The sequence below is a fragment of the Otolemur garnettii genome, unplaced genomic scaffold (genome assembly GCF_000181295.1).
Source record: "Otolemur garnettii isolate 467f Iridium unplaced genomic scaffold, OtoGar3 scaffold00124, whole genome shotgun sequence".
NCBI classification, from domain to species: domain Eukaryota; kingdom Metazoa; phylum Chordata; class Mammalia; order Primates; family Galagidae; genus Otolemur; species Otolemur garnettii.
The window spans coordinates 4,790,113-4,803,823 of NW_003852519.1; the positions used below are offsets into that span (position 1 = coordinate 4,790,113).

At 37.7% G+C, this 13,711-nt stretch overlaps 1 protein-coding gene across 1 annotated transcript in view; it reads right to left on the minus strand.

Annotated features, from left to right (window-relative positions):
* The window catches only part of SLC15A5 (solute carrier family 15 member 5), a 76,764-nt gene that overhangs the window by 59,178 nt on the left and 3,875 nt on the right, over nucleotides 1-13,711 (minus strand). Inside the window, exons 2-3 of the mRNA XM_003797793.1 lie at nucleotides 12,541-12,763; nucleotides 1-111 (exon numbers count right to left, since the gene is read on the minus strand). The exon at nucleotides 1-111 is cut by the window's left edge and continues 2 nt beyond it. Coding sequence (XP_003797841.1) covers nucleotides 1-111; nucleotides 12,541-12,763 — 334 coding nt within the window. The remainder of the gene's footprint in view (nucleotides 112-12,540; nucleotides 12,764-13,711) is intronic.

The window sequence follows — 13,711 nt, forward strand, 5'->3', positions numbered from 1 at the left end:
AGTATAGACATAAAAGGAATAAGTAAAACAAGGACCCAGGCTCCTGAGTGCTGAATGTAAGATATTCCCAGAAAGACAACAGTTGTGTTGAGGTTCATGAGCCAATAAAACCTGTGGTATACAGATAGAAAGGAAAAAAAAGTCTTTGAGCTACTTTGGATAACAATTGCCAACTTTAATACTTTTGTTCAGATGTAAGCTATGAAATAATGGCATGTGGTCTGAATATTGTTTATCAGATTTCTTAATACGTGCACACATCACAACTATGTCTTATCAATTTTATTATCTTTCTTTTATTTCTGTTTAGAACAGATGTGGAAGAGTATGCTCCTTTTCATCACAATCAGAGGCTGACAAACTTTTTCTGTAAAGGGTCTGATAGTAAATATTTTAGGCTTCCCAGGTTATGAGGTCTCTGCAGCAACTACTCAACTCTCTTACAGAGAGTGCTAATGAAGCCTTGGAGACAACACCTAGTCATTCAACACCCTCAATAAACCTGGAAAAGGCTAAATGGTTAAAGACTTGGATTTTCCCATGTGTATTCCAGTTTTCAAAGTATAGGGGAACACCTAGCATAGGTATGAAACCAGAGACATGGGTGACATTGGAGTAAAAACCTTGGTTTCTCTTCTCGATGATTAGTTATCACAAATAGATACCTACCAAGTAGTCTTGTTTGCAAATTCTGGGAAAATAATGTCTACTTTTCAACCTTTTATTGAGTTTAAATTCTGCTTTTAGAATACTAGTGCAAAGGAGAGGGTATAACATTAACCAAAAAAAATTATGGAAGTAAAATTAAATATAATAAAATTTACTCATTTATATAATTTGTACAATTTATATATATACATTTGTATAATTTATTTATATATTTATATATAATTTTTAATATATATTTATGATAAACTATGGAAAAAATTATATATTTATTTACATATAAATTTGTACAATTTATATACACACACACACACACACACATATATATATATGAGTGTGATCCATGGGCATCATCCTATGTCATGTCATCTTCTGTTGATCCTTTTCCTTTCTCGCTTCCTTCTCCCCTCCCTCCCTTCTTTCTTCCCTCCCTCCCTTCTTTTTCTACTTCCTAAGTGAAGAAGAAAGTGAAATCAACAGGTAAAAGTGGCTATGTGAAGAGGATATTGAAAGTTTGAGAAGAAAGAAAAGGCTTAGTCATAGTCATATAAAAGAGAAGGGGAGAGACTGAGCAGATATTGTATATTTGCTAGGCAATGGGAAGGGGGCCCTTTACTGGTCATGAACGTAACATGAGCACAGCATGATTTTGCATTTTTCTCCCCAGATTCATATGGATGCCTGTGTACAACATAGGTGGAGAGTTGAATCTTAACCAGTATTTTTCTTCCCTTGCACAGGGGAGTACAACAAAGTGAGGGGAAGGAGAAAGAGGAAAAGAGGATATGGAATCAGATTGTTAATTGACTGAAGACTAACTCCACCACCTGCTGGTTGGACCTGGAGACTCAGCTCCCTGCTTTGCCCAGCTGCCACCACCCAGGAGGCAGGAGGGTGAATTAGAGCACTGTCTGTTTCTGCTAGGCAGAAAACGAAAGTTAAGCTCCCTCAGTAGTCCCCCTGACAACACCACCCCAGCCGGGAATCAGAGTGTCCTTGCCTGAGTCTCCTGGTGTGTGCGTGCGTGCGTGAGTGTGTGTGTGTGTGTGTGTGTGTGTGGTGTGTAGAATATTAGATTCCCTCTCATCTCTGCTGAAACTATGGGGCCATCAGTGTATGTACATGTGTGTTCCGGAGGGGAGGTAGTTTTTTCATAGAGTTTGGCTACAGAAAGGCAGATATTGTCAAAAAGATTTTCTCTCATGTTAAACTAATTTCCCCTCATACTTTGGCTAAAAGGGACAGGCTTTTCTTGGAGTTTCCCATTCCCTGTCACACCCCAGCTTTCTCCCCGTGCCTGCTGTTGACCATTCCTAGTATCCTAGCTTCTCCATCTTCCCACTGGTAATGAAAAAAACCCAGGAAACTCATTACTGTCATTCCTCAGGTTCCAAGGTCCCCAGACAGAGTCTGTCTTCTTTCCATCTTTCAGAACCCTTCCCCCCAATGTTTACTGAGTCATGTCCTGGGTTTTTAGATGTAGGACTGAATACTTGGAAGAAATAAAGCTACTCTGTCTTGACCAGTACCAGAAGTCCTCCATTTAAAACAAACTTGGGTAGTTGGCCTTTCTGTTACTGATTTTTCAAAGGTCTTCATGTACTCTGGATGCACGTCTTTTGTCAGATACACGTTCTGTAAATGTTTTCTCACAATCTGTGGCCTGCCCATTCATTTTCTCAATGATATCTTTTGATAAAAATTTTAAATTTTAATGAATTGCAATTTAACCAGGCACAGTGGCTCACACCTGTAATCCTAGCACTGTGGGAGGCTGAGGAGGGAGAATTGCTTGAGCTCAGGAGTTCGAGACTTGCCTCAGCGAGAGTGAGATCCTGACTCATAGAAAGAAAGAAAGAAAGAAAGAAAGAAAGAAAGAAAGAAAGAAAGAAAGAAAGAAAGAAAGGAAGGAAGGAAGGAAGGAAGAAAGGAAGAAAGAAAGAAAACCCAGCTGGGTGCCACTGTGCGTGCCTGTAATCCTAGCAGCTTCTGGAGGCTGAGGCAGTGGGATGCCCACAGCCTGAGTCTGAGGTTGCAGTGAGCTATGACATCACTGCATTCTGCTCAGGGCATAGGGTGGGACTCTGTCTCAACAACAACAAAAAAAAAATCAAAGAAATAAAAATAAAAACTAAGCAAGGAAATAAAAAAACCCCAAAATTTAAAAAAATAATTTGCAATTTGTCAATTATTTTTTTCTTTATTGCTCACACTTTTTGTGTCCTCTAAGAATATTTTCTGAACTTAGGTTGCAAGTATTTTTCCCTATGATATTTTTTTTTTTTATCAGTTTTGTGGTTTTGGATCTTCCATAAGGTCAATAATCCAATTTGAATTAATTTTTCAGTAGGGTGTCATGTGTAATTTTTCCCGTATGGATATTCAGTTTTTCTAGTATAATTTATTGAAAAGATGATCTTTTCCTTGTTGATTTTTTTGACACCTTTGTTGAAAATCAATTGATCACACAAATGTGGTTCTGTTTTCTGACTCTCAGTTGTATTCTATCCTTGTGCCAATATTGTTGTAATCTATCCTTGTGCCAATATTGTTCTGTCTTGATTTCTGTTGTTTTCTTAACAGATTTATTGAGATATAATTGAGAGACAATAAACTGCATGTATTTAAAGCATTCAATTTGATAAGTTTTGAATATGTACACACCCATGGAATCACTACCCCACTGAAGTTAGTGAATTAAAAATTAAAAGTTCCTTCACATTCCTTTGTAATCCCAACCTCTTTCCTCTTCTTATGACCCTTTCTCTATCTTCAGGCAACCATGATCATTTTTCTGTCATTATTCTTTGCAATTCTTAGATTTTTTAAAAAAAAATCAAATTATCCACATTTTTAAAATCTGGTTTCTTTCACCTAGTGTACTTGTTCTGAAGTTTACTCATCAGTAGTTCACCATTCCTCTTTGTTACCAAGCAATAAATATACCACTATTTGTTTATTCATTTATGTGTTGATAGATTTTCCAGCATATAGCTATAACAAGTAATGCTGTTATGAATATTCATGCACAAGTCTTGTATCGACATAGACATTCATTTCTCTTGGATGAGAACCTAGGGAGTGAAATGGCTGGGTGATATGACAGATGTACATTTAACATTTTGAGAAATTTCCAAGTGGTTTTTAAGTAGTGGCAACATTTTATAAAATTGTCCCACGTGTATGAGAGTTCTAATCCTTCCACATCTTGGCCAATATTTAGCATAGCAGATGTGTATTGTTATCTCTTTGTGGTGGTATTATTTTGCATTTCCCTAATGACTAATGATGGTAAGCATCTTTCTGTGTGTTTATTGGTGATCTATGTATCTTCTTTGGAGAGGTTTCTGTTCAAATCTTTTGCCGATTTTAAAAAAAAAAGACACTTTTCTTTTCTTTTTCTTTCTTATTTTCGTTTTTTTCTTTTTGAGACAGAGTCTCACTATGTCACCCTGGGCAGAGTGCCGTGGCATCGCAGCTCACAGCAACCTCCAATTCTTGAGCTTAAGGGATTCTCTTGCCTCAGCCTCCCAAGTAGCTGGGACTACAGGCATCCTGCACAATGCCTGGCTATTTTTTTTGTTGTAGTTGTCATTGTTGTTTTAGCTGGCCTGGGCCAGGTTTGAACCTACCAGCCTCAGTGTATGAGGCTGACCCCCTAACTGCTGAACTATGGGCACTGAGCCCTATTATTGAATTTTTAAAATTCTTTATGAACTCCGGATGTGAGTTTTTTTAATCAATTATGTGATTTACAAATGTTTCCTTCCAGTCTGTATCTTATCTTTCCATTCTTTGAACAGTACCTTTGGAAAAACTGAAATTCTTAATTTTGATGAAGTCCAATTTTCAATTTTATTATTACACAAATCATACTTGTAGGGTTGGTTGTTTCATACAAATTGTTGCCTAACGCAAGATCGCAAAAGTTTTCTTCCTCTTTTCAGATGGACACTTAGAAAACCAAAGTGACACAGCCAAATTTACAGGGCTGTGGTTTGCTGCGGTGAGCAGAAGCCATCATCCTGGCACAGCTTCTAAGGAGGGGCTGATTGCACTAAATATCCTTTTAGTATTCCAAGTCATTGCAGTTATCAATTTGAAGACACTATCATTTCCTTATTAATCCAGGCTTTAACATTTGAAATTACCTTTCACTTGTCTCTGATGTCATGTTTTATATACATGTATCATTAATTATAAATATTGTCCACCATCACCTTGGAAAGGTGGTGGAAAGACCGTGAGTTTGAGTTACAGCTCTACTAATCCCATGATCTGTGATCTTGCACTATCAGGTATTCAGGATAATTTTAAAAGTAAGGATCCCGTGCTCCAAGATTTTTGTAAGAAGTGAATGAAGAACACAGGCTGTAGCTGTCCAGTGCTAAGCAAATGTTGTCCCTGTTCTTCACTTTTCTCCCATCCTGATTTTAGGAACAAAAAGAGCCATGAAGTTAGACCACAGTAAGCAAAGGATAGAATGTTAAAAGAGAAAATAAAGCAGGTAAGTGGGTTTCAGATCATTTTGGGCCTTGAAGTCCATAGTAATAAGTTTGGATTTTACTCTCAGTACACTGGGAAGCCATGGGAGAGAAACTGAGCAAGGGCCTGGTAATATGGTGAAATGAAAAAAGAATAAGAAATTATAAAGTCAGTTCAATGAATTGGAGACAGGGCATGGTAGGGAGAAAATTCACAGCTATTGTGGTAATCTGCCTGAGAGCTTAGAAGGAACTGGCCCAGGGTGGTAGCAACAAAGGAAAGGAATGGAAGTGAACAGACACATAATGCATGTTTGGAAAGACGATGCATGTCAAATCAGGCCAGTGTCCACAGCGCCCGGAAACGTGCCTACTCATTGTCATCTCTGTAACTTTTCACGTCCCTTAACTTGCCTTGTCTCACTTTCAAAGTCCCATAACGAGGTCTTTTCCTTCATTCAATACTCACTTGAACATTGGACTTGCTCCTTCTCTGAACTGCTAAAGCAAATACTCATTCTCTAATTATATCACTTTGTCAGTTTAACTTTTCATTTATAGACCGTGAAGGTCCCTCAGGGCAACCCCTTGTTCTTTAACTCTACTTCTTTACCTCCGCGAGCCCTTGCACAGTACCAGGTCCACAATAAATGCGTGGTAAATCACAAATTGCTTAATAACATGGTATCTCATATTAAAAAGTCAATCAAATACAACAACAACAACAAAACCCTAAACTAAAACCTCTCAAAAATGGACCTGGAAAAATATGAGGATGTCAACACGGCTACTCCGAGCAAACCAATTTACTGTAACCTACTAACAGAAATTTATTTACCACAATGTAGACGAGGTACAGTTAGAAGTTTCTAGGACAACTGCATAGTGTCTCTAGGCTCAGCCTTGGGTTATCCTTTCATGCTGTTGCAAGCTGCACACTTGAGTTGTGGCTGTAGTACCTTAGAGAAGCTGTAGCTGAAAGCAATATTATAGTTTTTTCAATCTTTAGGATACCTTTTTTTTTAATGTTAAGCATGGTTGAGGAAATTCAAGAGGACACTGTGTGACTCTTCAGTCCACCACACGGTAATAATAAACTGAATTGCTCTAAGGAGGGTCAAGGAAAATTATAACTATTCCAAGACTTAAATCTTGTGAAAGGTAGTTAGAAACGAAAGAATTACAGTGTGGAATACCTGTGTCTAGGAGAGCTTTCACGTGAGTAAGTAATCAATGTATTTTAACAAATGTCACCCAGCCTATTTGATTGTGTAATTTTCTGAAAGAATCACCCGGTACAGGCATGTTTTATATAGGTCTTTGTTGATCCATGGACAGGACAAGCCATAGAAAATTAAGGGTGAAATTGTATATGTTATCATCTGTAAAAGAATAAAAGGGGAAAAAAATCCACAGTCTTCAAACTCACCATTAAGTCCGCGTTCATGTCATAGCTCACTAGCAAATTGAATAGATAAAGCACCTCTCATATAGAAAGTCAGAGAACAAAGCACTAAAGCAAAACAAATACCAGTGATTAAGGAAAATTGAAAGGAGTAGAAAAAATATGTTTCTTTAGTCGACTTTTAAATACAGACTGGGAACTGCAAATAACTGGGAGCATACACAAGTGTTAATTTTTTTTTTTTGTTTGTTTGGTCTGGTATTGAATACAAATGAGAAAGAAATTTTGTTGCTAGAAAACTCAGCAATCCTTCTGAGATTATTTTAAATATTCACTTATTTAGTAATAAGTTTAAAATTACTCAACTATTTTGTCATTTCTTAGACTGACCAGTTTTGACGTACTTCACATTTCTTTTCAGCGATTTCAAGAGAAATGATTTAAAATGGTCTTTCCTAACATGACAAGGTATCAAAAAGGGGAGAGTTTCAAGTCTTCATAGCATTAGTAGACAATTTAAAGATTCCCGAGAAAGTATTTTATTCTGCATTGAACAATATTCAGATAATGCACCAGGAGATTTGTGACTCTTCAGTGGAATAAAACTGAAGAGGAATAAAACTGTTGGGAAGAGTCACTGAAGTGTCTGGGCTCTGATTTCATGGTGGATGGCCGCGGTCCTTTGTTGCTTCTTTTAGCATAACCGTTGGCTCACCGAAGTACCTCAAAGACTATTATGGCAGCCATGTATTGGAAAATAAATATGTTATAGTTCTTCCCTTTTTATTTGTATATTTATATTTCAACAGAGATGTTAAAGAAAAGGTGAATGAAAAAAAGATAGACTTTAGTGACTAGACAGCAAGACTTAAAAAGTTATATTAAGAAATTTGGGGGACTGCTTCACCCTCTTTCTGTTCTCCCTACCTCTCTGTGTTTTAACCTGTTTACATTCCCTTTCTCTCTTCATTCCCTGTTCTTTCATCAGCACTCCGATTTTATTTATTTATTTATTTGCTTATTTTTGAGACAGAGTCTCACTCTGTCACTCTTTGTAGAGTACTATAGCATCATAGCTCACAGCAACCTCTAATTCCTGAGCCCCAGGGATCCTCTTGGTTCAGCCTCCTCAGCAGCTGGGACCATAGGCACCCACCACAACACTCTGCTAGTTTTCCTTTTTTTTTTTTTTTTTTTTAGTAGAGAAAGGGGTCTCGCTCTTGCTCAGATTAGTCTACAACTTCTGAGCTCACATGACCCTCCTGCCTTGGCTTCTCAGAGTGCTAGGATTATAGGCGTGAGCCACCACGCCCGGCCGACACTCCAATTTTAAAAGTTGTTTCTTTGTATGGTTTTCTTATTTCTTGCATTTAGGATCTTTGAACCGCCACATGTCTTAGAGTTTACTAATAAAAATAAGTGCCCACTCATGTACCTTTCAAGCTTAAAAGAGACCAGGCAGGGCTTAAGAAAAAGCAGGAGGCAACATAAATCATAAAACATATAAGGAATTGTCATTTCCCCCCTTTCAATATTCTTTGGTTTCCACGGTAATATATGTTGAGAGTGGAATTCTGAGTGTATTTCTGAAAGCTTACAATTTTGGCAAAGGTGAAGAAGGAGTGTCTGTTGCTATTAGGGTGAGTGGGTAGCATTTATTAAACTTCACTAGTGCATTAGAGTTTTGGAAGGTCTGGTGATTTCTTCAAAGCTATTTATAGGCTATTACTTCTCAGTATCCAGCTCAGAGAATATTTTGAGTATTAATAAGATTATTCCATGGACTGCTTTGATTTTGTCGACTGAGGCATACCTTATAAATTATGATTTTACTGTGGAAGACTAAATGTAGACTTACATTTTGTTTCTCTCTCTTCTTGTGAATTTGTAGAAATTCTCAATCGGTAGATTTTTAAGTGTGATGAAAATTGCCATAAATCACTCAAAATTTCCATAGCAGCCTAGCACACAGTGGGTATGTTCAATTAATGTTTAGTTCTGTTTCTTTTCAAAGAAATCGCAGACTGTGCTCTTTCCTCATGGCTCTGGAATTATTTCCAACATTCGCTTGATCTTCGAAATCACATGAGGGACTTGGTGTGATGTAGATGTTTGTGCTCCACCCAAATTCATATACTGAAATCATTACCTCCCAAGGAGATGGTATTAGGAGCTAAGGCTTTCGATCATGGGGATGGAACCATCCTCATGGGATTAGTTCCCTTATAAAAGCAGCCCCACAGAGCTCCTTGCCCCCTGCACTGCATAAAGATAGAGCAAGAAGCCAGCAGGCTGCAACTGGGAACAAGACCCTTGCCAGGAACCATCACAGTGATTTCAGGATTCAAGACTTTTGGACTGTGAAAAATAACTCTCTACTAGTAGTTTCTAAGCCACCCAGTCTAGAGTCACTTGTTATAGCATCCTGAATAAACTATGCTGGTACCTGTGAAGAATGTATATTCCCCACCTGGCCTAAGAATTTCTAATCTAGAATGTTGGGGGTGGAGCCTGGGAAACATGTTTAACAAGGCCCTTAAGTGATTAATAAAACCAGCAGCACTGCTTTAGAGTAGTGGTTCTCAACTCAGATGACTTCGGTAGCTTAAGGAAAAAGTCCTGGTCTCCGGACTTCCGTTATTGGAATGTCCGGTAGCAAGTCCCAGGCGTCAGCACTTTTTAAAAAGCATCCTCAGGCGGCTTTAATGTGTATGTATGATTGACAATCACTATTCCCAGTGCTCCGGTTCTTATTAAAACAGCTTCTGGAAAAATGTTGTGGGATAATGCATTTTTACCTCTAGTGTTTCCTAAGATAAAAGCTGTTAAATGTGAGTAAGATAGTACGAAAATAGGAAGATTTCAGTATGAGACAGCTACCCAGTAGGGTCAATTTGATTACTAGACATTCAAAATTCCTGAGTTGGTATTCATCGGTCTCCAGACTTTCCCGGTAATTTTACCAATATCCTGTTTTGGTCTTTTAATCATATTTAATTAACTCTTGTAATCCCTTAGCAGCAGACTCTGATATGTAGATAGGATACAAATTATCAGGTGATTTAAGTAGAGAAATGCAGAAACAAGATTTGAGATTAATTGTGGTAGAATTTAAAACTATGCCCATGAACAGACTTAATTATCCACCTTCTTTTTGTATCCAGAAAAGAATCTGCCCAGGTAAATTTATCTAGGTGGTCTCCAGCCCAGTGATTCTTGTTTGTACACCTAAGATTTTGAAATATGTTGAAAGAGCCAGGTTCTGATCTCAATAATGGCACAAGAATGTTGGCAGATGACTCAGATGACTATGGCTCTTAGTTTCAGGGAGCTAGGCTTTATTTTTTCAATGAGGTACATGGTTGAGGCAGATTCAGGACCAGATGGTAATGTTGGCTTGGAGTGGTTTTCTCACCTACGTTTGGCAGCTTTTCTCAGAAGTGGTGTTTTCAGTGCCTGAGACTTCCAGTCTTTGCCACTTAACATGATCACTGGGAAACTTTAGGTCGTGTAGATGCAATGACAAATCCCATCAAAGGTCACATAACTAAGAACATCTGACATCTGTGCTGCAAGGGGGACTGAATGCAGACATCAAGTGGTTACGGATTCAAGTGCTATGTTATTTTTTTAAAGATACTACTGACATTCATTATATTTACCAGGCTTGTAATTTCTAGAGGTAATTTCAACTTGGAGAAAGAGACTATGAATTAATCATCTGTCCATTTTAAAGATGACCTCTTCTTAAATGGATTCCCTCTTTCCTAGCGTGTAGACAATGGTTTTCACTGTTAACTTATTAAGAATTTAACAACAATAATAATAGCCATCATAATTTGAATACCTCTAATGTGCTGGGGGACTTTATATACTATGTATAAGCGATACAATAGTCCTCTAAGGTATTTCCATTTTGTGGATGAAGAATCTGGGACTCTAAAAGCCTAAAAAACTTGCCAACAACCATGAAACTCCTAAGCGACAGAGCCAGGATTCTGCCAGGTATCTGGCTGCCCCGTGGGGTTTCTACCCATTTTGCCACCAACTTATACAGTGTGTAGAGGAACAGAATTAGTGTTCATTCCTACAAACTGCAGTAAGTTAAGTGAATGTTCATAAAGTGTTGTCCTGTAGTTTAGTATTTAAACTGAAAAAAAAAAAAAGCTTAAACAACCAGATTCAGACTATAAGGAGCTTATCATCCAAATAGTCTCTTTTCCCATTAAAGAATAAAACCCTCATTTTTAATATACATTTCTAGATGCTTTAACTTCACACTTTTAAAATGCTATCAGAGATTTTAATGAAATTAGAAAATAATTTTTAAAACTTAAATATGTTCATCCTAAATTTCACCTGGCTTCTCACAGCTGCAGAAATTCATTTTTACCTCATTCCCCAACCCCCTTCCCAAAGCCCTAAAGCACGAACCCACTGGGAGTCCCCTCTGTTTCCCAAAGGAAATATTTCATTCACATAATGTCTCCTTTGTAATCAACACTGAGAAATGTCACTTTGATTAAACACAACTCTGAGTGACTAAGACCACAGTACAATAAATTCTCCAGAGCTATCTTTCCGAACAACTGATTGCTCTCCAGTCTTAATCCTCCAGAGTCTTATTTAATCAAAATGATGTTGCTAATTAAGGATTAAAACCTCCGAATAGAATAAAAAGGAAGGATTTTTCTTTCTCCTTTGGGCAGGTCAAGGAGGCAGAATTTGCTGTAAGGAAGTAAAGAGTCCCTTCCACTTTTGGTAAAACTGCACTGTGCTCTGACATTAGGACTTAATCCAAAATAGGCCTGAATGCTTTTGTAACATGAATATAATTAGGCAAAGTAAAAAAAAGAGGGAGGACGAAAGAACAGGAAGAAAGAAAGGAAAAAAGAAGAAGGAAGAGAGAGACAGAATATAGTAATTGCCTGGGATAAGGCCATATACCTAGACTTACTCGAAACTGTTTTTATTTACTGCTTTTATTATGAATTTTCTTTAAACATGTTTGTTGCTGTCTGTGCATTGTTTTTATCCATTGGAAACACTGATGGAAAGACAGACTATTTTAGAAGAAATGTTGGCAACCTATTTCATAGATAAGAGGGAACAAAAGACACTGTATCTCACCTGTATTTAATATTCATTGCTGAATAATAGCACAACAAAAAGGGAAATTTTATACTAAATGCTGACTGCCATACTTTAAGATCTAAATTACAAGTTTTTTCTTGAATTTGTATTTAGCAATAGAAATTGGTTTCTTAAAAGCCATATTCCTTAAATGGCAGAAGAACTCACTGAAAGAGACAAAGATTCACCCCCGACCTCCCGGTATTAGGGGTGAAGTGAATGAGAAACAGAGGTGCTGGGTGATGTTTTGACATATTGTGAAATACTTCTTTTGTCTTTTCCATCTTCTCTCTGTGTTGGACTGTGAAGTTTATAATCCTGCCGAATTAGTTTATTACAATATAGACATCGCGAATAATAACCATCACTGTTTTTTGACCACTCACAACGTGCCAGGTTCTTTGCCACAATATACATAATGTTACCTCTATTAAAACAAGGGAATTGTTACTATCTCCTGTCAGAAACAAACTGAAGTAGAGACTTCAGTCAATGAACGACTTGGGCAAGGTCAGTTAGCTCCGGGTAAGCAGAGTTGAGCTCCCACCAGGCCTGTTTTGGTCCAGCCATATTCTATTCAACATGGCAAGCCACTTCACATTCTTTTACTGGGAGTGTAAATTTATTAGTGTGTCTCAGGAAGGTGCTGGGGAACCACATTGGTGTGTATCTGGCTTATAATCTACCATGATTCCTGACTGAGTCATCATCACAGGTGCCATCACATCCTCACCTACCTAATCAATGCCAGCATGAAATAACTGCTACCACAATGAGACCAGAAACAATGAGAAATTTCAAAAGAGAGAGGTATGCCATAAAATTGTTCTCTCTCCTAACAACTGTACCTACCAGTTAAAAAAAGACGTTGGTTTCTTGGAGCCATACTCCCGAAGGCTGTGAGCATTCAGTGGACAAACGATGGCTCTTATTCCTCCCAGGCCAAGGCAGATGGTCAACAGGGCTACGTAAAGCAGCCTGTTCTGTTCCTGTTTGGGTATGTGGTTCATCACATGGTAAGAGCCCAGATAGAAATCTTCCAAGGGAAAAGCAATCACAAATAATAAAGCTGTGCCTGTAAGTAGAGAAAAAGATGAATAAATATAGCATAGACCGACTGAGACACCAAGTCACATCATCAGTGTTTTCATTCTGTGTCTTCATTACGTGATTGTCTTATTAAAATATTTATGTTAATCACTGCAACTTGGGTGATAGGCTGACTTTTTTCTAAGTGTGACTTCCTTCAATATGTGTCTTGTCTCATCCAGTATTTTAGGGATTTACTTCCCTCCAGCCTGAACTATCTTTTCTCTTAGAATGTATAAGCCAATCATGTCCGTTGTAACACAGTTAAGACAATTTGGAAATACATCCTATAAAAACTGAGCTGTTTGTATCCCTACCCCCGAGAAAACCATTGTTTACCAGGCTTATTTGTTCTTAATCAACAGTGTGTTAGAAAATGGCACAACTTCAGGTAGCTCAGAAATCTGTTACATAAAAATTAAGAAGAATATTATCATAGTTCCGGGAGAGCACAGGCTGTGTTTTTCTTTCCTACTTCTCTTTCTCCTTTCAATGTCTTTCTTATTTCTCTTATTTTCCAAGGAGCTGGAGAGGAACTTCTCTGCCACATACAGAGATGAGGAGGCTGGAAAGGAACGTGCGTGGTGATACAGATGCTGGAAAGGGGAAAGACCCGGAGTGACAAAGGAGAGTTGAATGTCCTTCTTACCTCCAGCTGGTAGGGACCACATTAGATGTCTTCTCTAATCTAATAAAAATTATCATACAGTACTATGCTTTTGCTAAACTCTTTATATTTTGTGAAACATTTTAACATACTGTACTGTTTCATCATGGAAAATCTTTGTAATGTCAGAGGATAGATTTTCTTATTCTTATTTTCAAAAGAAAGTAAGAGTGAGAGATTTTCAAGGGAGGGAGGAGAGAAGAAATTAAGAAATGACAGAAAAAGAAAGAAACAAAGAAGGAAGGAAGGAAGGAAGGAAGGAAGGAA